At 41.4% G+C, this 25636-nt stretch overlaps 1 protein-coding gene across 2 annotated transcripts in view; it reads left to right on the top strand.

Moving 5' to 3' along the window:
• Positions 1-25636, top strand: part of NDRG1 (N-myc downstream regulated 1) — a 39728-nt gene that overhangs the window by 1333 nt on the left and 12759 nt on the right. For both annotated transcript variants that reach the window (XM_066336364.1, XM_066336356.1), the window contains exons 2-5: positions 12215-12293; positions 14956-14991; positions 22339-22444; positions 23890-24010. In XM_066336364.1, coding sequence (XP_066192461.1) covers positions 12231-12293; positions 14956-14991; positions 22339-22444; positions 23890-24010 — 326 coding nt within the window. In that variant the 5' untranslated portion in view covers positions 12215-12230. The remainder of the gene's footprint in view (positions 1-12214; positions 12294-14955; positions 14992-22338; positions 22445-23889; positions 24011-25636) is intronic.

Below are 25636 nucleotides of genomic sequence, written 5' to 3'. Positions count from 1 at the left end.
TTTTAGGGTTTTCTTTGTGGGCTTCTTTTTTGTTTGGGTTTATTTTTTGGTATTTTCGTTAGGGGTTTTTCTGTGTGGATTTTTTTGTTGCCGTTGTTTTGATTTTGTGGTCTTTTAACCAGAGTCTAATGTAGTTTGACACAGAATGACTGTGTTTTTATCAGAAGTACTTGAGTAAACAGCAGGCAGCTAATACTGTAGGATGTTCTGTACACAGCAAGAATTTAATGACTTTGGATGAAATGCTAAAGCTCAGAGTAGATGCAGCACAAATAGTGATTCTTAAAGGCTTGTACAGTTCCCAGGGTACTAATGAGGCACGGGCCCTCAAAGAAGAGTAACTCATGAATGTGTTCAGGAGGAACTGGTGTGTGTTTTGATATGGAAAACACAGATGCAGTGAAAGCAGGTTTTAATGTAGCGATGACAGACTCCTTAGGGTTTGGGTTTTATACCTAATATTTTTCAGTAAAAACTGAACAGGTGCCACAGCATAATGGTTTGGGGACCTGGAGGCCTCAGCTTCTGTATCTGAGTTCCTTGTGCAGCCGATAACAGAACGGGTTTGATTTCAACTTTGAAAACTTTGAACAGGAATTTCCACAGTTACTGAACTAAGAGATCATAGAATGATTTTTGGTGAAAGATTTGGTGAAAGATCTGTTTTGACTCGCCTGCCATGGGCAGGGACACCTTCCACTAGACCAGGTTGCTCAGAGTCCCATCCAGCCTGGCCTTGAGCACTTCCAGGGATGAAGCATCCACAGATTCTCTGGGCAGCCTGTGCCAGTGCCTCAGCACCCTCACAGGGAAGAATTTCTTCCCATTATCTAGCTAAAATGGACTTTCTTTCAGTTTAAAGCCACTGGCCTTTGTCCTGTCATTGCTCTTTTAAAAACATGAGCTCTTCCCCTGAGAATGGGCACTGCAAAGTGACTGACCTTGAACCAGGCTGGGGAAGAAGGGTCTAGACAAACCAAGGTTTTCATTTGTTTCCCTTAGAAAGAAGGGTTTGTGTACTTATATCCTGCATTCATTGGCCTCTTTAGCAAGATGACAGCAAGATAGAGATGTCAAAGCATCAGGTGTCCACAGAATTAGCAATAACCAAACAAGTGTCACCCTCTGCTGAGGCATGCCACATGCTCTGCCTGGTATGGGAACCAGCACCTGGGCTACCAGAAAACAAGCTCTGAAGGTTTTCAGTTTGTGCCTTCCACAATGGCCTTTTTTTTATTCTTGCCAAAATAAAAGGGACACTAAAACTGTGAGAGACCATCTGGGTAGATTGTATGAATGCTCAGTAAAACCAGCAGGATTCCCCTATTGTCTTTCCTCCAGTGGGAGATACTCTGCTCTTTGGATATTCCTTTTTGGACTATGACAATTACATGAGGAGATTACAGGGCACCTTTTGGAACACTTTGGCAAGGGAACCTGGTCCTTAGAGGTAGTTATAAGGCAATAAAGTGATTTACTCTTGTAGTTCAGGTGAGATTAGCAGTGAAGTATTGGGAGAAAAATTCTTTGATTCAGATTTTTAAGCCTAAGTGATTAATTTCTTTTACTGAAGTGCAACATAAATCTTCTCATGACCAGCTTAAGAGATTTTGACAGACTTCTAGCTTCCCACAGGAAAATACTGGTTTTTTACTTAACCTCATTAGAGCATAAACATAGAGCATCTATGTAATAAGACATTTCCTACTTTTATTGTCTCAAAATAGAGTAAAAGAAGTCATACAGAAGGAATGAAGCTGGCTTGAAGCTCTTCAGCATGAACAAGAGCAGAAACTGCAAAACACTCAAAAATAATTCAAATTCTAATTGTGGTGGATCAGCAATGTTTACATCATGTGCCCTGCTGGAAGCTTAAGGCAGCAGAAGCCTGTTTGCTGTCAGGGAGATCACAGCATGGGGAAGCAATGGCCTGGATCAGTTCAGTCACAGCAATATAACAACACACTATACTACAACAGAGTGACTTTAACTGCTCTGCTTTGATCACCTGAAAGGAAAACCTTGCAAAATACAGGAAATGCAACTGCGTAGCATTAACAGGGATGAAATACTGGTTCTGGAGAAGAAGTAAAACTTCCAGATGACTTTTTAGATCTATTTTTAGACTTTTTTCATGTTCAGTCACAGCACCTAGAAATACAGACAACCCCGATTTTTCCTGTCACTGTTTTGCTAAAAAGATGACTCTGCACTCATAGACTGCCCTTGGCCTCAGCTTTAGGAGTGAATTTGAATGTTTACCTAAAGCAGGATGGTGCTGTCCCTGAGGCTGCCTGTGTGGAGAATTTCCCTGGACAGTTAGGTGGGGCTGATCTCCAGTTTCAGTAGCTCATCATAAAGGGCTTGGGTTGGAAAGGACCTTAAAAACCATCCTAGTTCCGACCCCTCTGCCATCCAGGGATGCCACCCACTAGATCAGGTTGCTCAGGTCCAGGAGCAGCAGTTTTTCCATCTGCCCTCTATCAAAAGCTTTGTCACAGAAGTTCCCAGTAAATGACTTGCTACTACTGGAAAGTTAGGGGAAATATTCTGCAACTGTTTCAAAGACTAAGGCAAACCCATTTGCAGGTTCAGTGGTGTGTGTTCCTATGGCTGACTGAAATCTGGGTTAGACATCTAGGAAATCAATGGCTGTGAATATAATGGCTATTGAACTTGGTGTTTCTATCAAATGGTGGCGGCTTTTGTCCCCATCTGTGTCACTTCCAGAGCCTTGGGTGACTTCAGTGAGGGACAGCTAGTGGGAGGTAATCCCTACTGTTAATTTCCTTTGGCTGTGGTTTTTAAGCAGCAGTAAGGAGCCATTCAGAGCTTTTCCTGACTATGTGTTCATGTATCATTAAAGTGTTATTATGACATAATTAAACCCAGCACTGAGAGTCCATGTGAATCAGTACCACGATTTAATTACCATGGCATTTAATCCAGAACAGCAAGTGTGGAGTACAGAAAAAAGTAAAGCCCCTGAAATTGTCTAAGTGTCAGGCTTGAATGTGCAAGCTCCTATGTTGGATGGTAGGGGTGATGAGTTTAGTTTTTGTCTCGGGCCTGCTCCAGGTTCAGGCCTATTTTGTTTCCCATCTGGCACAAGAGTGTTTCCTTTGGATAATGCCCAGAAGTTTGTCATCAGAGGGAGTGTTCTCCTTGCAGAGGTGCTCTGTGGTGTGCTTGCTGATGCACAGCTGGACTGCCTGTGCTGAAGAAGTTTTCCCCAGCTGTATCTCTTTGTACTGAGCAGGATGTGTGTCAGTTTTGCTGCTCTTATTTTGTGTGACTGATCATGTTTCCTATGTTTCTTTTGGGTTTGGGGTGACTTCCTTTCAGTTAGTTGTCAAAATTTTAATATATCTTTTTCATCTGTCAAGTTTTTTTCTCTTGGTAGCTGGAAGTTAGTCAATATAGTGCTTCCTTTTCAAGACCTGTTTTTAAAACTGGGTACTCGCTTACTTTTCCAAGCCATCAACTGGCTGCTTCCTGCCTGACTTAAGTATAGCTTTGAAAGTAGAGCTTTTTCAGCTGATTTTCTACTATGGATGTGGAGAGCTAGTCTGCTAGACCTGTACAGATGGTGCAGAAATTAGTGGAAACACCAAACATTAGGATTTAGTGTAGCATGAAAACACAACTGCAAAACAAATCTTTCCATTTGCTTTCAACCATTCCTTGGGTTTGGGGGTTGTGTGTGTGTGTGTGTGTGTGTGTTTTTTCTCTCCTTGCCATTTCACCACGCTTGCAACCTGACTTTAAGAAGTTTTGGATTTTAGGAAGCACAAACTAAATAATAACGATCTTAAACTAATGCCTGCATGAAGACTCTGTAGGTGGAGGCAGTGGTATTCAAAACAAAAAAGTGGTAACATCTGGTAGTGTGTTTACTGGTAGGCATAAGCTGTATTGGAAAAGCAATCAGCAAAGTAGGATGCAACTTTCAAAGGAACTTTTATTTGTGAACACAGTAAGCAGACATCCAGATGGGAAATGCACTGTTAAAGGAAGGAAGGATTGCTCTTGCTGTGGGTTTTTGGGGTTGCTTCCTTCCGGAAGCTCGTGTGCACTTTGTCAAACTAATGATGTCATTTTCCTGCTGCCATAGTTCTGGAGTGCTCTAAACATGCCTTGCACGTAATGTAACATTTCCCTTCTAAATTTTAAGATGCATTTTTATCCTTTGACAAGGTTGTAGCGTTTTGGGCTCTGGGACTAATTATGCAGTCGGAGCACTGCAGAATTTTATGATGACCTTTTATATTTTCTTTCCTAGATGATTCAGTTTAAGAGCATCGCATTTTTTCCCATGTGAAGCACTATGGATTTTATGAAGCTTTATATAAAATCCTAATGCTGTATAAAAGCTTGGACATGTATAAGTGCAACCTTTCTTGTAAACACAGCCTGGAAAGTGATAACAAAGTTCTCTGCCTGTGATAGGCGTTAACCTGGTGTGTAGATGGGTAAGGCTTTGAAATAAGTCAGCTGAGGATGGTGAATTGCCTTTTGCCCACTTTGAAGGGTTTTGAAAGGGCTTGTTTTCAGAAGCAAGGAGTGTTCTGTACTGGATGGTGCTGATCTAGACACTCCCTCACCAGTGCCACCTGTTGTGGTATGGGCTGTGTGCTCAGCCCTTCGGGAGATCATACTGAATGTTTGGGTCCTGATGCATGTAGGCAGTGGGGAGACTTTTGCCCAGATGTCCTAAGTAACTTAGCATGTGAAAATGCTTAAGTTTGGGTAATTTTATAAGGGGACTTGCTTGGGAAGAACGAAAGATGTCTTAACACAATGGCCATTTGTGTAAGTTTGAGTTCAGATTAAGCTCTAAAGGCTAAAGTTCATCCTAGAAAAGGGAACTGGCTGTGCATGGGAACAGAATAATATCCATAAATTATACTTTTCTCCTCAACAAACAAGCAAAAGCCCTCATATACCCATCATGGAAAACTTCAGCCAAGACATTTTGGCAGGGAAAGAGAACTTGTAATAGCGATGACCAAGCAACTTTAGTAGGTGGTAGAACAAGTTGTCGATGTATTCAGAAGCTGCAACCAGTATAGTGCAACCTCATGAATAAATGTAAATTAAGAACCATCATCAACCTTAGCTGTGATGCTTTGTAACTTAAGTCCTCATCATTGCAACATCAATGTGAAAATTGCAGAACATATAATAAGAATCCACTATATTCTTGCGAGGGTGCAACCTAGAGAGCCAGACAGCATTCCTCACCCCTGAGTATCCTGTGAGCCTCTCCCTTCTGGAATAATCTCAGTATGTTTTTGCCTCTAACTTTGACAGAGCCACCCACTTGTTGAAGCGGCTGCAGCTGGGCAGCAGCTCTGAGCTGTTAAAGCATGGCAGATTGAGAATAGGAGGGGGCAGGGAGCATGTCCTGACACTGGTGAGCTGCAGGAACAATAGCTTTTTTCTTGTCTGTTTAGACTGTAATCTTTGTGGCAGAAGCAGTCTCTCCCATGTTCTGAAATACCTAATCCATCTCTATCCCCTCGTAACATCTCTGTGATTTCCTCTGCCCCCCAAAGCCCAGCCCAACACTGCAGAGCAGGTGTCAGGTCCTGTATCAGTGCATCTCCTTTAATCTTTGTTTCAGACCTTTGTGCGTAGGCAGTGGGATGGATGCAGAGGAGGGTGCTGGGCAGTAGAAGGAGACTGCTTGGCTGGGGGGTAGGTGTAAGGAAACAAAGCCTGGGAAAGCAGCTGATTGCTGTTCATCCTTTCCACCCTCCAGTGCTGCCACCCATGGCTTGGAGTCCTTTAAACCTTAAGCACAACACTGGTACCAGTGTGACTGGGCAGATGAGTCTTTTTAATGATCATCTAGTTCCAGCCCATCTTCCACTAGGCCAAGTTGCTCAAAGCCCCATCCAACCTGGCCTTTAACACTTATTCTGCATTATCAGACAGAACCACTTGTCACAGAGGTATGACCTGAGGCAGTTACAGGTGCTAGATGCTCAAGAAGCATGAATTGTTGAGAACTGCATTAGGATTTGTGATCTGTCCCTCACAGAACTGTGATGTTGTAGTGTAGGTAGTATTAGGGATTGCTACAATGGGAAAAAGCCCTAAGGCATGGAGATCTTTCCATTTCCCTGCCAGCCAGGAAGAGATGGCTGCTCATTATGTTGAGGGGGGATACACAGCAGGGGAGTCCAGCAAAGCAGTGATGGGGACAGCAGGCACGTCCTTTGGCCACCTCACCAACCCTTCCCACAGCCAGCTTCTACTCCTGTGAGACATGGGAGGACGTTGAGCTTTCTAAGGAACGTTCTTCATCGCATCCAAGAGACAGAGAGTTGTGCAAGCTGTATTGCAACAGTTTCTTGCTCAACCTCTGTGGGGTAGACAGAAGGGCTGCTTGCAGCTCCCTGTGTTTTGGTGCTACTCTCCATGTGCAGCTGCCAGCGTGGTTTATGCATGTGGAGAGTGCCCAGCCCCTGGGCTGAGGAACTGGCAGCTCAAAGGCTGTGTCTGATCCCAGAGTGACACAGCTGAGCCGTGTCCCTCAGGCACTGGGGCCAGTGGCACCAGTGAAAACAAGCCAGGGGAGGTGGCCTGGAGCTGAGCCTGGAGATCTCCTCCCTCACTGCAGGAGAGGGTCCCAGCTGCTGGCACATGGGGCTGGGGAGATGCTGTGGCCTGCCAGCTGTGCCTTTGTGCTGGGTCAGCTGCTGGCTCTGCCCCTGCAGCTGTCTCCCTGTGGCTTCACCCGGCTGTTACTTGGCACAGGGCTCGAGTTCTTGGCTGAAAAGTTTTGGTTTCCTAATCAGATTGGTTAGCACGTAGCATAAGTGTAAACTTAAAAATGGTTAAAACTTAAAGCTCTTCTTGGTTTTTTTGGTTTGAAAAAAATCACTGTTATCATTATCCTCCTACATTATCCTCCCAACAACCTGCATTTGTGGGGTTTTTTTCTTGGCTGCCAGCTCTCATTTTCAACTAGAGCCTTCATGAAAACATGCTGGTGGAGTAACTCACAAAGAGGGTTGAAAGAAAATAAAAGCAAAATGGTTAGAAAAAAAGTAATGAAATTGAGTATCAGCAGTGTACTGTGCTTGAAGAGGGTTAGATGATAGCAGCTGCCAAGATATCTATGAACTGGAGACCACCAGGCAGTGTAACTGTTTCATTTTCCTGATAATATTTGATTTAATGCTTTGATTCCTGACCTTTTCTCATTTGAAAGTTCAGGCTATTTAAGGGTTCTGCTTTCAAACTTCCTTTGTGTCAGGTTATTAACTTTTAGTTGCAAGTGGAGATAATGTGTAACCAGAGGCTAAGGAAGCCTGAAGCGTCCCAGGTAGTTGAGGGGCTTCAGCTTTTTACACTTCCTGCTCAAGCTCTTTATTCAGATCCTACTTAACTGTCAAAAGTCATTTGCCTTTTTTAAAGGGGAGGAACTGCTGTAAAACCTCTTTCATAATTTATTGTGTGGAACAATGTCAGAGAAAAGCAGTAACTGTACACAAAGGACCTTGTGATACCAATGCCTGTAACAAAGAGTAGTTTAAACAGGGCAGAGTGGGGGCAGATGCTTATGCATGAACTGTTTGGATGCTTGCAAATGAATCATTTGATTCACAAACAGGAAGATTAAATTTGTCAACTTTGTTATAAAATATCTGAGATGTAAACTGCACTTAGAGATGCATTATGGCCCATAACCACACACGGGTGCTGTGAACTGTCTTGTCTTGATGTCCACTTGCCTCTGTTTAGTCTCTGCTTAGTGGAAACAAGTTTTTTTTCAAGCTTTCCTCCAGTTTGCAGTAACCATGTTTATGTTAGGCCAGTCAGACAAGTTTACAGCATTTACTGTTAATAATGGGAAGAGGTCTAATTGACCGTGGAAGGCTCAAAGGCTGTTTGAGCATCACAGTAACTTCCCTTGATTGTCAGAGGCCTGAGATGCTTGGTTATTTTTTTATATGGATATTTGCCAGTCAACTTTTTTAGAGCTTTGGAGACATTTTAACTCTCTCCATCCTTGTCTCATCCTTCCATAATTGTTCTGGGAGCTGCTACATGTGCACAAAGCCTCTGCCACCCTTGTCCATCCTACCTTCTTTTGTGACAGTGCTGAAGACACCCTTAGCTTTCAAGGGATCAAGTGCAGAGTGATGTGACTGGCTTGGAAACACTTCACCTGTGGTCCCGGAGCACAAGTTTCACATGGTCCCTCTCTCTCCAAAGAGAACAACACCAGTTCTTGGGAGCTGGGGCTCTCAGTGCCCACAACTGTTTCCCTCTTTAACATTAGATGCTCACGAGTATTTAACCACACGTGCAAAGTGCTTGCTGCCCCTCCTGCTTGCTCAGCCTGCACAGGTGAAAATGCCATCAAGATGTTCTGGTTACCCTTCTGCACATCAGTACTTAAAAGGAGAATAATCTCTGCTGCCTTTTGAGGAAATCACCTTCTTTCTGAAACACTCAGGCAGGAACCTTTTGTTGTTTTTTTTTTTTTTTTTCTATGATAGCACGTAAATAAAAATTGGTTGGGTGTGAGGGCAGAGGAATCCTGTAGAGCTGGTAGCAGTGCCCCCCAAGTCCTTCATGGGTGTGAGGCCATTGTGTTTTGGTTATGCACCCCATGGCACAAGGTTGGACCATGTGCCTTCAGAAATAGGAAGTTTGAAATGAGGGATCTTGGAACTTGATTTGCTTCTGTGCTTGAAAGGAATTTGGTCACACATATGCATATTACCTAATGTCTGGGGGTGGCCTGCTGGGTGCCTTCTTAGCCTCTTGCTGGGATCTCTGTAATGCAAAGCCAAGCTGCACATTTATCCTGTGCCTTCTGCTACCAAAACAAGGCTGCAGCTATGATTGTCCCTCCAGTAATGATACAGAAGGAGAGGGGATGTATTCTGAACTTTTAATATCAAAATAATCAGGCTCCTGATAGAGATTCCTGAGCTGTTAGCCTTGGTTATGACACTTGCTGCAGTGGTTTTGGAGCAGTGGGATTGGGCTGGAATGGATATGGAAAAGCCTCTGAATGAAATTAATAGTATTGCACAGATGACCTCCCCCTTCCCTACACCTTCCTTGCTTCCTTCAGTGTGATGCTTTTCCTACTATGTGGGAAAGATAGATATGTGTCAGTTTGAAAGCATTTTGCCACCTCAGAAGTGTCTTAAACATTTAGTTTTCTCTTTGAAGTATAATTATTTTAAAACTTAAACCACTGAGCAGCAATTGCAACAGGTATCTGGGTCCAGGGTGGTGGGTGGCCACTGCATGGAAGTGGCTTTTCCTGGAGAGGAGAGCTTGGGACCTCTCAGCAGGCTGAATTGGCCAAGCAGAGTTAAAAAGTTGTTTTTCTCCAAGTTGGCAACTTTATCTGCAAGCAGTAGTGTATAAATGAACTTTGTCTTTGGAAGGCATCTGTGAGGCAAGTGCTTTGAAATGTGTATAAAGGGATGCTTGTATGGTTATCTATTTAGGAGAGTTATGCAGATACATCAGCTTTGAGCCGCCCTGTCACATAACAGAGGGCAGCACAAAGCACCTATTTAGAAAGTATAAAATTTGTGCTGAACAAGGATGGTACAAAGCCACTTCCCCGTCTTTCTCCTTGGAAAATAAGATGTTTTTTACAGTTCTATCAGATAGTGGGGCTTTGTTTGCCAGCTCTTGTGAACAAACAGCGTGGTGTTATCCTGCCTTTAATGCAAGGTTGCCGCCTGGTAGGAATGTTTCAGGTGCTCCTGATGCACAGAAGGAAAACCCAGGGCTTGGAAATGTCTGATCTGAAGACATTGTGGCTCCAAGATATGGCATCTTTCCAAAAGTGAGAACTTGGTGGAAGGTAGGGCTCTTGTTCAGCAGACTTGGTGGCACTCGTGCAATCTGCTGGTCAGCACTTCCTAACGCCGGCTCCTTCGGAAACACAGAGCAACAACTTTGAACTGTTATGAAAACAGGATTGTTTTGAAGGCTATAAAAAGCATCCATCTTGTTCTTTTTTGGTACAGTTTTTTTTCGCTCATTTGTAGTCCATGTTCTGAGTCCCTGAAAATCTGAAACTACCCCATGTAAACATCTCTATTCCACAAACAGTGGCTGTGGCTTTGTTCCTTGAGCCACTTCTTGCTGGAAATCTGCAGGGGACCTGGCTTCTTACTCTCTTCACCTATGGGAAAACCATAGAAACATCTCTTACACTTCTAGTCCCTATTGCAGAATTAGGTGCAATATTAAGGTTTTTATCTTAACAGAACTTGCTGAATTAAAAAAAAAGCTCACAGGTGCAATTGCATATGAATATTTCAACCTCCAAATATTGCAACAGCCATGTATTTTTCCTCTCTGCTGTGCCCAATGGCTCACTGTGTAGAATGGCAGACTACATAGATGGCTGCAATCACAAAAACATGTAATGTTTTCTAAATGTCATTTGTAGTTTCTTAAAATTTTGCATTGTTTTCCTCTGCTTATTCTTTATGATTAAAATTTGTAATGGACAAAACACAATGAAAAACCTGGAGAAAAGGGTGACTCAGAGTCACTTGAGTCTCCTGACTATTCAAGTATGTCTGATGTCATTTTGTAAATTTGAAGGACAAAGCACTGGCAATGGGGTTAGTTTTGGTCCTGCCTTCATGCATCAACTGGTGGTGTAAAATATTAATGAAAATTTTCTCTAAACTTAAAATCCACAGTCTAATTTTTAACAAAAATCTTCCCAGTTGCATAGCTGGCAAGAGGAGTTCCTAAATTCCAAAGCTATTTGAATGTGGATGGACACCCACATTTTTCCAGCATTAACTTTTAGTCTGTGTGTCCCTTTGTAACTTTCTGCAGCATCCAGCTGTCCTGCTGGATCCATCTTTGCCCAGGGACAGGTGCATCCAGTTAACCCATGGGGCAGAGTGAGAAATGCTGCTGCTGCCACTGCCTGGATGCCCTTGTGGGCTTCAGAGCCCATCCTGAGCCATCAGGTCATTTATGTAAACAGCATGAGGGGCTTAAATCAGATTTAAGTCAGGAGATGGGGAATCATGCTTTAAAGAATCAATGTAAGTTATGTACTGTAGTTCTATGCTTATCTTCAAACGATAATTAAAATGTGTTCAGTTACACTTAATCAGTAATTCCTAAATATGTTTCAGGCTTTTGGCTTGCTTTGAGTACACTTACTTGTATGCTTTACTTGAAACTATTCTAAAATTTTCTTAAAAAGTAAATATTTAATTTCTTTTATAACTGTGCAGATGGACGAAATTGGAAATTTGTTGAATATGCCCAAACCCCACATGATATGCATTTCTCCATAGGCTGAAGGATCTTTAATAAAAAGATACTATCTTCTGTATTTGCTGCTGCAGCAGTTCTAGATCTCTTTTAAGAACTGTTTCTAGTCATTCACTAGAGCTTCACAGGGAACTGCCCTGACTCGGGACCTTATCTCTGTCAAGGCAGTGAGAAGATGCTGTTCTCAACTCCCAGTCTGGACCAGTGCAGAAGGTTCTCTGCACCTGAGCCATGGCCTATGACTCTGTCTTGGCAGTCACCTCTCCTGGGTTTGCTGTGTCTGTGTTCCAGTTAAGCTTTCTGCAGCTGAGGGCTGGACATCACAGTGTCCGAGAGCAGGATACAGCAGCCTTGTTCCTTCCTTTCACAGCTTTGAAAATAGCATTATTGCACGAACCTTGTTGGTGTCCACTTAAAGGAGTATTTGATTTTTATCTGTCCTGAAGAATGGAGCACATCAATCTGACAATAAAATGATGCTAAGGTGTGTCCAGTTCGATTTTCTCACTGTAAAAATCTAGGGGATAGTGAGGGAGCCTTGCATACACTGAAAAATAACAAAGTTTTCAGAAATGACTGTTCAAGCAAATTTCAGTAGGTAGGTGTGGGATGACAGTTTCCATGGTTCTCGCTGCTGTCCCTGCCCCATTTCCTTCAGCATTCTCTGCTTTGAAGCTGCCAAACTTCTGTTTGATCTTGCAGCCTTAATATTTCTTTAATCTCATATTGTGCAGGATTGTGTATATAAATAAACCAGGGAGGCATTTTACAAGAGATTCCTAACCTTCATGCAGAGGTCTTTTAAACTATAACCTGGAAGAGTGGGTCATTGTGGGGGCTGGGTGGAGCAGGATCTTTACTTGTTCCTGTATTTAATCTTTGATGCAAGCTGAGAACAAATCTCTTTTCCTCTTTGCAGATATCAGCTACTGACCATGTCAACAGAGTTCCAGGATGCTCACCTTGCAGAGGTGAAACCTCTGGTGGAGAAGGAGGAGGTAATTATTTTAAAGCTTTTTAGAGCTTATGTGTTTTCTGTCAGGACTGCTTTTGGAACTGTGCATGTGTTCTTAGATTATTTTGAACATATTCTATGGAAGAAGTAAAGAAAAACTGGAGATGGAATAAGAATAGTTCATTGGGTTGTTTTTTTGTTGTTTTTTTTTGTTGTTTTTTTTTTAATAATTAAAAACTGACTCTAATTATTTGTTCTTGTTTGGTTTTATTCATTAAATATGATGGTGACATTTTTTTCTTCTCTGAATAATGACAGCTCTGGGTGTCTTTAGCTGAACCAAATAATGCCAATTGGACACTCTCATGTACATGCCTCTATAGCTACACACTTCTCAATGTAAGGACAGGCTTTGCTCTGTCAGCTGCCTCTCCCAGAGAGCCTTTACATTTCCTTTGGGCAAGCTGAGTCCAAAGGCAGGGCTGAGCCCCTTCTTGTCCTCTGAGTGCACTTAGCCATGAGTTCCAGCCATCTGGCTGTGTACAACCCACAGCCTGTTGCAGCCACTGGAGTTGCAGCACAGAAACATCCTAGCTATTTTTTTAACCTTGTTATACTGTTTTCCACTCTTTCTTGGACTTAAAAACAAAACAAGAAAAAAACCCCTATCAACAGCATCTGGATTCAGCAGCTATCTGACTCTTCAGTGGTAGCCATACTCTGTGCTTTGGTATGTTCATGGCAAAAAAGTTCACTGTAATATGTGAAGAAACATCTCAACATTTTCATGAAACAAAACTAAAACAAAACAAGACTTTTTCTCTTGTTCCTAATGTCATTTTTTCTTGACAATTATGTATATAAATGTCTTGGGGTTTTTTTTCCTCGTCTTAGAGCAATGAATTCTAGTGTATATCTGCTACTTTCTTTTTTATTCCTTCCCTCTTTTATGTAAACACTTCAGAAAATAATTTCCACTTGTGACTGCAGTGAAATGGCTAGAGAAACTTTAAACACAGCTCTTTTGCCAAGGACATTGCATGAAAGCAGAGCTTGTTTGGATACACTGAATGCAGCACTCAAACTTTTCAGAAACTAAGACCCCTTTTTAATGCCCATATTGTTCAGAACTATCAAAGCAAAGAAGATTCCAAGCAGAAGTTCTGTTGGTGCTGAAATATTTTTGCTTCAAAGTTCAGAAATATCTTAAAATACTGAATTAAGTTCCTGGGTTTTGGTACCACATAGGTCAAAAGTTAGAATCTTGACAATGAGCCCTATATGCTTTTGTTCATTACTTTACCTTAAGTTTTGTCTGCATTAGGGAAACTAGGACACAGTTTAATTTCCTCTGTGGACATTGTAACATACATGAAGGATGTTAATGTAGTTTGAAAAAGTGGAAAAGGTTGCCTTGAAGGATGCTCAATGTATTGAGATGAACAGTGGAGCTGATTTTGAGTTGGTTATTGAATGAAGCTCTCTGGAGCTGTCCTGGCTTGTTGTGCCTGGGTTTCTGCTACAGCCAAGTCTTTGCTCCTGAGCAGTGATCACCCTTATTTCATATGCTGTTAGTGCAGATGCCAAATAGTCTTGCTCCTTTCAGCTATGGGTCCCACTGGAACACCAGTGGCTGAAATGCTGTGTTTAAAAGGTCATGAGACCAGCAATACAGTAAAACACAGCATACTGTCTAAAGCTAAAGCTGTGTAAAATTATTTCTGCTCAGTCAGATCTTAGGTAGTTGTTTGCATGTTCAAACTGTGCCTAATTGCCTGAAAGTCACAACTGTGGGAATTACAGGTTGTGCTGAAGTGCTTTGAGGGTCTCCTAAGAAAGTAACTATGGTCCTTCTGACATCCGTCCTTAATTTACCTGGGCTTCTGAGGCTGAGTGGTCTCCTTGCCAGGATTCTAAGCTTTCCTTTTTATCTCAATATTATTTTTCAAGCTTTGGCCTCTTTTGCAGTTTGAAGCATAAAGTGTTTGCTTGGCTGCTCTTGCCTCTGATTTCAGCCCTGCAGTGGAAATAGGAATTTGACTTCTTTCTTCTCCCTCAAAAAAAGGAGGTAACTGTAGGACATTTCCTCCTTTGAAGCTATAAGCCTTGTAGGCGATTGGAGGTGGGGAGGTTGTCACTTAACTCCTTTCCTGGTGGAGACCCTCCACAGGTGCAAGAGATTTTCAGTAGCAGCTATGGCAGGTTGGAATGGACCTCTCTCTGTGTCCAGCCAGCCTCCCAAACACTGAAAACACTAAATTTGGCTGGACTAAGACCCTTCTCACCTTCTACATCATGTAACCAAATCCCAGTAATGACTGCTGAACTTCATGAGTTGCAAGTGTTCAGTGCATTCTTGAACAGAGACTTCCCATCCTAGGCAGGACCAAGGCTGTCCCATGGCTACGATAGGTGATGCAGAAAAGTTCACTTTTACTGCTCCTTGTGAGTGTATTGCTCAGAGATTTAACAATAACTGAGGATGCACCAGCTTTTGTCCTTCATTTTTTTTGGTCTGTAGTCTAGTATTTTACTGCTTTAATTTCTCCATGAAGATTAGTGGGTGAATTTTGATGCTCATCAGAAAAGCTTTTATTGAATGGATAGAGCTCTCAGCTGCAGAACTGGGGGCTAGAACTCCTATCCAAGCATAGATTTCCATAGCTGCAAGTTACTTCTATTAATGCTTTCAATTCTCTTCACAGGCTATCACTCGCCTCCTTCCAGACTTCGATGTTCAGGCACGTAAAGCTATTATTTTCTCTCTCTCTCTTTTTTTTTTTTTTTTTTTCTTTTTGTACGAGGGGAGATTGAATTGACAATTGAGAAAGCAGCAAGATGTGACCAGAAGGGACTGCCTGTTTGCCAGGAATGCTGTCACTGTGGGAGAGGGATCTGAATGGGGCTGTGCTGTAGCGATGTGAAGGGGACCACAGGGGGCCTTTTCAGACTGGAGCTGAGAAAGTTTCAGTCAAAGGAGGTGGCTGGTTTGCAAGCAGTTCTATTCTTGCTAAGAGAATGAGAATCTTCGGCAGTGGTAGTGAAAACAATATATTCCCCTCCCACATGGACACACACTTTCCCCAGTTAATTTGCTTTCGTTAGCACTGTGCAGGCATTTCCTCAGAGGAAACATTCCTCTGGATGCATCCCATTATGCTGTTGAAATTTTCCAAAACGTTCCTGAAGCCTGTGGGGTGCTGGAAGGTGCTAAGCAGTCAGTACTGTCAGTAATAGGAGTGATGGCATTTCTATATTTTTATTTGGAGACAGAACATAAAAGTTTGTAGCACACCAGTGCTACGTAGCACACTGAGTTTGAACTAGACTCTGGTTACCTGGTGGCCTTTCACTTTCTCTGAGTGTTCGGCTTTTGAGAGGTGACATGGCTCCCCTTATTTTATTGCCATTTGGGCTTTTGACTGAGAAGCTTGTCCTTGCTGGTTCTTAGCTGAGACTAAAGGAATTGCATGGTTGCAGAATCCAGGCTGGATTGAGCTGGGGTGGAGATCAGGGAGGGTGTACCTGCCTTGATGAACAGTGTGAGTGGTGTTTTCCCACTGCTGAGGGACAAGGTTATGTGCTGGGGAAAGAGGCTCATGGGGTGTCTCATTTTTGTCAAGGTGTATAGAAATGGAAGCAGACTGTGCAGAACTAGGGAAAGCTATTGAATTGTTTTAGTCTCTGTTCAGGTCCCTGAAGGAAGTAACCCTTCTCTACTTCATTGCATGTTATGCTTTATTAGCACCTGTCTATATATTTGTATTCAATGTGCCAACTGCTTAAAAAATACAGCACAAATTCAAGACTTTTCCTTGGAAACCAAGTGAGACAGCTATCTTGGACATTTTTTTCATCTTTCAAGGGTTCTTTCTTCTATAGCAAATCTGTAATTTACACTAATCCTGCATCTTGCCCCTCTTTTTTTCTAATGACATCTACTGCCTGAAGTCTTGATAAATGTAAGTTAAGGCTGTCACCCGACAGCTTCCTGCAGGACTGTGCACAGCATGGGAGAAGCTTTCTGTTTGGCTCCAGATTGATCACTTGGTCTAAATGAATTGAATCCCAGATTAAGTCTGCTAACAGGAATACTACAGTATTTTGATTAAGAATCCAGAAGTGACCCATATTTCATTTCTATTCTTGGAATAAATTGCTTGGTTTGTAAACCATGTGTATATATAGATTTTTTTAACTTGCAAGATCAAATTCTCTAAGCCTTTTTGCTTTTTTTTTTCCTCTCCATGTTTTGGATTAACAGTCGCTAATCCAGAGCAGTGGTTCTTGTCATTTAGCCCTGTTCTGCCAGCTCTTACTTTTTTTAATGATCTATCTTTGTTAAGAGTTTAATCTTTAGTTGTTCTAGTTCAGGGAAAATGTGGAAGAACAGTCTCAATGCATTTTGTTAAGAATTGTAACTGCAAAGGAGACTTAGTTTTGGTCCTTAAAACCACAAGTACCCTCCCTGTCTTTAAGTTCTTTTGTGGTTGATCTGTGGAAAAAGTGATTTGGAACTGCTATGAGAGATTTGACTGCTTAGTTCATTAGAGAAACTCATATGTGGCCCTAGAGCACCCAGGGCACTCTGGGTGAAGTGTGAAGAGGCTGAAGTGTGCTCTTAGGGAGCAGCCTCTCCCATGGACTACATGGAAAGAAGATGGACCTGGCCAGGGAAAGAAATTATTGATGCTTGGCAGGATGGGGTTTATTTAATGCCTGTATATGGACGTGGTAGTCCACCACACCCACTGCAAGTTCCTCCAGCCTTCATGTAACAAGTTAAGCAGTGTTCAGTTAATGACTTTGTTTCTGCCACTAGTGAAAAGAACTGTCCATGAGGTGTTTTCCTTCCAAGAATATTTTTTACCTAGTTTCTCAGATTTGGAAAAAAAATAGATTCTTACTTCACATGCAATTCTAGACAAACTGGAGTTAAAGATAGCTTTCCATTTTTAAAGTAAGCCTCTGTATAGTGGTATATTGCCTTTCTGAAAGCACATGTTGCAAGACATGTGCATGGTTATTCTTAGGAGGAGAATCTTTGTGAAGCTACCAGGGGGATGGCCAAGACAAGAGATGAAAGAACTGACAGCTCTAAGCTGCCTCTTGCTCTGAGCAATTTCTCTGTTACTGTGTCTGTCTGTAGCACCCACCTGAAAATTGAAGTAAAGGTCTCCTGTGTCTCAAGAAGGGGAGTGTTCCTGGCCAAACCTGTTTTAGGATAATTGATGACAAACCGGTGCAGGGCACTGTGCCCTGGGTGGCTTTGTTGTCTTGGCTTTGTTGTCTTCGTGCCAAGCACATTTTAATTGCATTTCCAGTTTGATGTATGTGTGTATTCTCTAGCTCAGTAGCTTTGCAGCCAATGGAGCCCTGGCTCCTCATCACTGTGCATATTCATCCTCCCAGCTTTGTGTTTCAGTCCATCAGCACTCTGCTTTCTCAGTAATTCAGCAAAACTTGGAGCTGTGTGGCAGCTGTAGGGAGCAGAGACGACGTGGTCCCTTGCACTTCATGGCTCGTGGCCATCTGTATCCATAGGCACGAAAGATCCCTTTTTGCTTTACTTCCCCCTGCCTGTTCAGGGAGAAGGGAAGAGCTGTCCTGCACAGGGAGATGAATCAGCTGGTGCACGTGGCCGGAGGGGTGGGATTCCAGTGTGCTGTGTAGATTTCCTCATCCCTGGGGACACTGAAGGAAAGGGATGGGGGTGGCTGTGGTTTTGTTCTCGCCAGAGCAGGGTGACCCAGTGCTAATCGGACTAGGAAGAATCCCTGGGCAGAGCCGTCGCAATAACCTGCGTCAGTTCCTGCAGGAAAGTTTTTGTTGTTGGTTTCCACCTTAGCAGGGTCACTTACATTTACATCTGAAGTCATCATCCTTATTAATGTGTCTGACTCCTAACCTGATGTGGGGAACCTTTTCCTTAATATTGCTAATTTAGAATAGAAATGTTAACAAATTAAAAAAAAAGAAAAATAATTGGAAACGTGAACATTGGGGATTTAAGAAATAGCAAGCAAAAGATGAATTTAAATTCTATTTTATAGTAAAAAAAGCTAGGGAGAAAATGCTAAAGAACTTCAGGGCAAAGGGAGTTTGAAACTCAACATTGAAATAGCACATTAAAAGCGCAAATATTTTTATTTTCCAAGAAATTGAAAAAGAAGAGTGAGAAAATAGTACATTTTAAATTCATACTACTTAAGAACTTTATTATAGTAATACCTGTGTAACCTATCTCCTAGAAATTTAAAAGCTATTTAAATCTTCTTTAAAAGCTCCAAAGCTTTTCCCTCAGTTCTAAGGCAAGGGAAGGGAGGTGTATTTAACAGTCATAATATTATGAATTAAAATAAAAGCATGAGATTGTAATTGAGGATTAAGTATATTTGAAAGCTTTAAAATAATCTTGATGGAATGCAGTATTTTACTTAAAATATAAAACATGACGTATTTAGCAAAACATTCCGTGTGCGTGTAGAGTTTTCCTTTTTAGATATCTGAGATATTTTGGTTGCATATTCCGTACTTCAGAAAACAACTTGTCCATAAACATGTTTCTCAATCCACGTGTTACTTGCGGTAGAGAGGGGAAGGAATAAATGAGCCCTCCTGTGTGATAACAAATTGTCTTCCTCTTCTAACCTCATGAAAAAATAAAAAGGTCACTTGAAGCAAAAACAAAATCTATTTTAGAGTCTACCAGCCCCTCCAGACTGTGACTGCCTCCCTTAAATTGCACATATTGAGAGTATTTTTCTGTGTGTGTTTAGTGTGCTAAGATAAGACTGCACCTCTGTTAAAGTGAGAGATGTGAACAGATGGTGTGTTTGTCTTTATCCTTCTATCGGATTAGTGTACCTTGGATTTTTTTTCCAAGATAGTGTTTTAATACAAATCAGTTGGTGAAGAGCCTCTTACTATAATGTTGATGTTGATTGGGATGTGCTGCCATCTGTTTTCAGTGCTCTGCATTTTGAAAACATCCATCCCTACATCACGTAGACAAATCTCTTGATCTTTAATAGGATCAATAGGGATGTGAAGTTGTTGATGTCACCAAACAAACTGGTTTGAATTGATTGTTTTTTTGGAACCTTGTGTGCATTTCCCATTAAAAATCTGTGCTACAAGAAAATATCACAACTCTACTGAATTGGGGGAGTCTCACTGTGACAATAATGAGGAATTGAGCCAATTGTTAAACTGACTGTGTTATGCCAATTATTGGGAGCATGGTCACCTGTTGTCTCTGAACTATTTTTAGCTGACACTGAGTTTGAACTAGACTCAGGTTTCCAGTTCCGGAAGAATTTTCTGTGGCAGTCAGTGGGATGTGCAAGTTCAAGGCTTTGGTCTTATCTACCAGGAACAGACTTTTTCTTTCATGCATGAAGTAGGGCGATCCTAAATCTTGAAGGTGCTCCCTGCAAAGAAAACAGGTTCTGGATTTTCACTGTTGTTACTGGAAAGCTCTAGCAATAGAAATCTGATTATATGAAGTGCCTATTAGTCTCTAACTGAGGAGAAAATAATTTCAATATTCCACACTCAGCAGGAGGTGTGTTACACAGTAATGCTTACTCTTATTACAGTGCTGAGGTTGCCAAATTATTGTATTTTTAGAATTAGTTAAGCGTAAAAGAGTAGAATGTGGAAAATAATAACTGGCATCATAATAAATTTCAGCTATTATTATTTGTTGTGTACTGGCACTGCAAATCTCTTCAGGAGTGTTGTATAATGACAGTGCTCAAATATATATTAATGATATAGAATGTTTTTGGGGTCCAGAGCAATCTGATTTAGTGAATGACATCCCTGGCCACAGCAGGGGGTTGGAATTAGATCTTTAACATCCCCTCCAACCCGAGACTTTCTCTAGTTATATTTTAATACTATATGTTAATGATATACCCAATGTATAATGTACAATACCATATTTTCAGACAAAAGCTGAACTTAGTGACTTTAGTGTCGTGATGTAGGAATCCTTTAAACTAAGTGTTGCTTATCTGCTTTGGAAATACTAGATATTAAACATTTCAAAGGCCTTGTGTTTTTTTGATCAGAATCATTGTGATTCACACTAATTTTTCAGTTGTTTCTGTTTACTGGAAGCTTTAATCCTGGCTTTTAGGAAAGACCTCAATTTTGAATTAATTTAGCATAAGTTTTGGGTGTTTCAGCATTTCAGATAACAAAACATGAAATGAAGCTTAGCTTCTCAAAGGCTGATGGAAACAGCAACAAAAAAGACTGCTAAATCCCAGGCTTGAAATTTGGCACTTTGTACATTGTGTGGCAAGGACTTAGTTCATCTTTGATGTCTGACCTCTGTTGAGTACATTCTTCCCCTGGTCAAACCTGGCTCAAATCCTATTTAAGAGTGACATCCTTGTGAATTAGTCTGTTTTGGTTTCCCCAGCTGGGCATTATGGGAGTCATAAGCCTATATAGGAGAGCAGCTTGTCTATATAACCCAGTTTCCTGCTGGGACAAAGTAAAAACCTGCCACCCGTCCTTTGTTTGACTCCCTGGACTTGTCACCCTGTTTTGCCTAAGGATGGTCCTAGATGTGGAAGATACAGCTTACCTGATAAGTAATGCAGTGAGTATGCAGAGGAATGAGTCTCTAAGGAGATGTAGAAGCAGAAAATTAGTTTTGATGGACTGTAGCTCAGAGAGCAGAGATGCTTAACTTCTCCTATGTACAAGGGGGGGGATAGATCTTGATTCACTGCCTCAGCTGTAACTTAAAACTGATGTAATTGTGTAATTAAAAGGGAAAAAGATGTGTTGCCTAGACGCCTTATTTGCAACAAAATGTGCAGTGTGTTCCTTGTAGCAAATTAAGGAGCTGAGATTTATATTGAAATATTACCTCAGATATTGGAAGGTAATCATACCTTTTTAAAAGGTATGATTTCTACAGCATAATTTTTTGATAGATTTGAATTTAACTTGTACTTTGCTTCTGAGTGTTGCTGCATGGAACAAGTCAAGCAAGCCCTGCCAGCAGCAGGCTGCACTGAATGATATGGATCATATCTGTGTCCTGTGCAGTAAATAAAGGATTCTAGTGAGCTGCAAAGACTGGCTACTGCCTATATAATTCTTTGATTGTTATGTGAGCATAACTATACTGTAAATAAGTGTCAGAAATAACTGTTAGATTATTATTCCCTTTATACGTGTTGGCAAAATACCAAATTGTTTATACCCATCTGAAGTTCAAGGGGAAAAGAAACAAAAAACTTTTGTGTAAGTCTAACTTTGAGATCCAAAAGATGGTGCTCAGGGGGACTTTGGTTTGTTAATGAAGGTGCCCTTGGCTTTAAGATCAGTAAACAGTATAAACTCCTGTTATGCCAAATAATAGCAGTTTACTTCTTAATGTTGTGGTTTTTTGTTTTGTTTTTTTTGATACCCATAACATTATTGTGGTGCTTATTTTTGTTCTCTTAGCAAACTTTAGACAGTTAGGTTTATGCTCAGGTATGTACATCACGAGCTGTAAGACAAACACATGTGGCTGCTGATTTTATTGGAGAAGACTACTGCAATCACAAAGCTTCACCATGTAATAAATCCTTATGGCAAATAAGCATGTACAAGCTACTTAATGCTGCTATCTTTGGGGAATAGTAGTTATTTTCTCAGCTAGAGTTCTTTTTCTAGAAATCAGAAATATTTTATCGTGGTGACTTGAACTTCTGCACATGTTAAGTCATAGCTGTAAGCTCTGTTATTCTAGGTGTCATTACAACAAAACTGCTTTCTTTGTTTTCTTATCATGCCTTTTAATGTGGTTAAAAACTGTTTAACCATTCCCCTCAGCATCTGGTTAGAGCTAGCAGCTTGAGTGCTTCTGTAATTGTCTGTGGACTGGAGGAGGTGACAGTCAAATGTGAAATGTCAGCAGAGTCCCCGCCATGGGGGAGAACGGGGGGTGTCAGGATGGGACTGCAGAGCAGACCCTGGGGTGGGGCAGGGCCTGTGCTCCTGGTCCATCGGGGTCTGCTGCAGCAGCTGTGGAGCACTGGGACAATCCCTGACAGAGTCTCGCTGTTCTCTCCCAGGAGCAAGATGTGGAGACAGTGCATGGCTCTGTGCGTGTCACCATGTGTGGCACTCCCCGGGGGAACCGCCCGGCCATCCTCACCTACCACGACATCGGCCTGAACCGTGAGTACCCTCCTCATCTACCAGCGCTGCCAGAAACAGAGCTGTGAAAGCAGCAGGGCTTAGGAACCCCTTCCCAGCTCCTTGCTTGTTTGTGTCCTTGGAGGCTGTTAGATGGCACCTAACTCTTCTCTTATAGCAAGCGTCATTTTTTTATCCTTGCTCAGTAAATAGCTGGAATACTTCAATTAAAGGGACAAGAGATCTCTGGTAGTTTGCAGTGACTGTGTATGAATGCTGTAAAAAATCTCAAGGGGAGGGTGGTGATGTATTGCCCACAGGACTGAAAATACAACTCTGCTGGGGCTTCGGTCCTGTCTGATGAGCAGCCTTGGGTTTATAGGAATTGCATGTTAAGTGAGTATGAAATGAGTGCTGGCTTTGTGTCCTTAGCCAGCATTAGGAGAAAGGACATTAAGTGCTTTTTATCTTATCTGTCATATAATGGGTTAATGTCCAGACATGCTCTAGTTTGTTCCTTTGTCAGTCCTATTTGTTGCACACAGTTCATGGTTTCTTAATCAGGTATCAATATTTAAAAACACCTGTTGATCTTTACAAGCTGGCTATTGCAAGGGGGTGAATATTACTATTAAGACAAAAAAAAAAAAAAAAAAAAAAAAAAGAGAGCTTTATTGCCTGTGCTTTGCAGAAATGTCTTTAATTTTGACTTTTAGTGAATCAGGGCAGGAAAAATCTGGAACTTAACTTTAAATTAAACCTTTTTCTTTCCAGAGTTAAAGCTGTTCTAGACTTGCATATTCTTCTACAGTTGATTTGAGCCAGAAATTTTTTATATTCTGCCAAGATTTTGCATGTGTGTTGTGTGAGGACATTCAGAAAGACACAGAGTATTAAACCATTATTGAACCATTTTCGAGGCATCTCAAAGAGAGTGCTTTCCACACCAGAAGGAAAATATGCTAATCCTCTCCCTGTATTAATATTGCTTAAAAGTCAGAAATCAGATCACCTCAAGCCTTGGAGCCTACAGCACTGAGTGTCCCAAAAACATGTTTTTCTCTTGATTTGTCTGCAGCGGTTGATCACATAATGTTTAACTTGTAATATTTGGGCAAAAGCACAAGTCACAATCTTAGCCTTTTTTTTTTTTTTCCTCCATTTGTCTTGACACAATTAAAGAAAAAAAAAAAAAGAAAGAAAACTGACAAGGAAATAGATTAAATTATCCAAGGCAAAACCTGGGATGAATACCCTTGGCTAAATTTTGTTAGTATTTTAACTTTGCATAAAGAACATTTTTTGAGAAATTAGATGTACCAAGCAAATATTTCTAATAGGTACAAAAATAAGATGAAAAACCTTGGCTGACTTGATTGATTCAACTTTTCATTAACCTGCAGGATAGATTAATAAATTATTTTTGCAGCTGCAAACTTAGTATTTCCTTCAGCATAATTATTTCATATTCTCTTTTCCTTCCCAAGATAAAACTTGCTTCAATCCCCTCTTCAACTTTGAGGATATGCAGGAAATCACCCAGCACTTTGCAGTCTGCCATGTGGATGCACCTGGCCAGCAGGATGGAGCACCATCTTTCCAGGCTGGGTGAGTTGACAGGGAAACAGCCCATGCTTTTATACTTACTTCTTTTTGATAAAAAGTCTTGATCTGCAATTTGATGAAAAAGTACTTGCACCAAGCATAGTAGTTGGATTTTGAACTTAAATCTTGACATTATTTCTAAAGTACTGGAGTTTTGGGAGCTCTGTTTTGTTGTGCAAGTTCACAGTCGACTTTGGGGCTGCAATTTTGTGTTTTAGCTCTGATAGGTAGACTGCTTGTAAAGCAACTCCTTGACAGATATCTACATCTTGTCAATTTAAAATATTGAGTTAGCTTGTTTTGTAATGACATTCTGAACATAAATGCTAAATGAAAACTAAATGATTACTATAAACAAGGCAGGCGTTAACCTCTGCATAATGTCCCTTGTAAATCTGTGGTCTTTATGAAATGGCAGCATGGTAGATGTTAAATTGATAACCTACCCAGAAAATCCAGGAGTTTTGGGCAGTTACAAGGTGATGAACCCCCACAGGAGGTTGTGGACACTCCTGACTGTGCCATGAACGATGCTGTAACTCTTGGAAACCCTGTGTGCCACGAGCACTGTCATTGCCAAAATGCTTTGCCTGTTTAGGTCAGATGAGACAGGTTTACCTTGAGATGCCCCTTGGACAAGAATCAGCTTGGCTGAGGAAGGGACCAGCCAACGAGCCAAGGGGAGGATACAAGGCAAGGACCAGTTGTTCTGTAAGAACTACGTATTAAGGAGCTTATAAGTACCCTTATTGCATGAGCCAGTCTATTTCCCTGCTTAATTTTTAAGCTGGTCTGATGCTGTTGTTAGCTGCAATGGCCCAGTTGTCTATCAGAGCAGCCTACAAAGCTATTTCAGTCACCCTGTCTTTGCATTTGTTTAAATCATGAGCTTTTAAGTGCCTTAGCCCTCATGTCCTGGACAAGTGTTAACGCTTCTGAGTTGTCAGCTGAGAGGGCAACCATCATCATCTGTGGCTAGCAAAGACTTGATAAAACCATGATGGCTGTGTAAGAAGCTGTATTATCTTTACCTGCCCTTCATCTGGGACACCAGCATGCCCAAATTAAGTCATAGAATCATGGCTTGGTTTGGAAGGGAAATTTGCAGGTTACCTAGTCCAACCCCTCTGCATTGGGCAGGGACAACTTGATGAGATTGCTCAGAGCCCTGTCCACCCTGATCCTGAATGTCTTTAGGGATGGGGCATCCACCACCTCTCTGGGCAACCTCTTTCAGGGTTTACCACCCTTATTGTAAAAAAAACCCCTTCTTCCTTAGATCTAATTTAAATCTACCCCCTTTTAGTTTAAAACCATTATCTCTTTTTCTATCACAACTGTCCCTGCTGAAAAGTTTGCCCTCCTCTTTCTTACAGGTCTCCTTTAAGTACTAAAAGGTTGCAATAGTCTCCCAGACCAAAGCTGATGCAGTGAAACCAGCTTCTGTCATGTTAAGGTTTAATTTCCCAACAAGAAAATCTAAGAAAATAAAATGTTTCACAGTCCTTGGTAGTTCTTTTTGTTTATGTTTTGGAGGCTAAACTAGAGAATAATTAGGTGTAATTCTGATGAGAAACAGAGATTTAAGTACATCCTAGGCAGATGTTTTCCAGCTCTACTCTACTACCA

This window comes from Sylvia atricapilla, chromosome 1 (genome assembly GCF_009819655.1).
Source record: "Sylvia atricapilla isolate bSylAtr1 chromosome 1, bSylAtr1.pri, whole genome shotgun sequence".
Classification (NCBI taxonomy): Eukaryota; Metazoa; Chordata; class Aves; order Passeriformes; family Sylviidae; genus Sylvia; species Sylvia atricapilla.
Note: the sequence above shows the minus strand (reverse complement) of the source record. Positions and strands in the feature narration are given on the sequence as shown.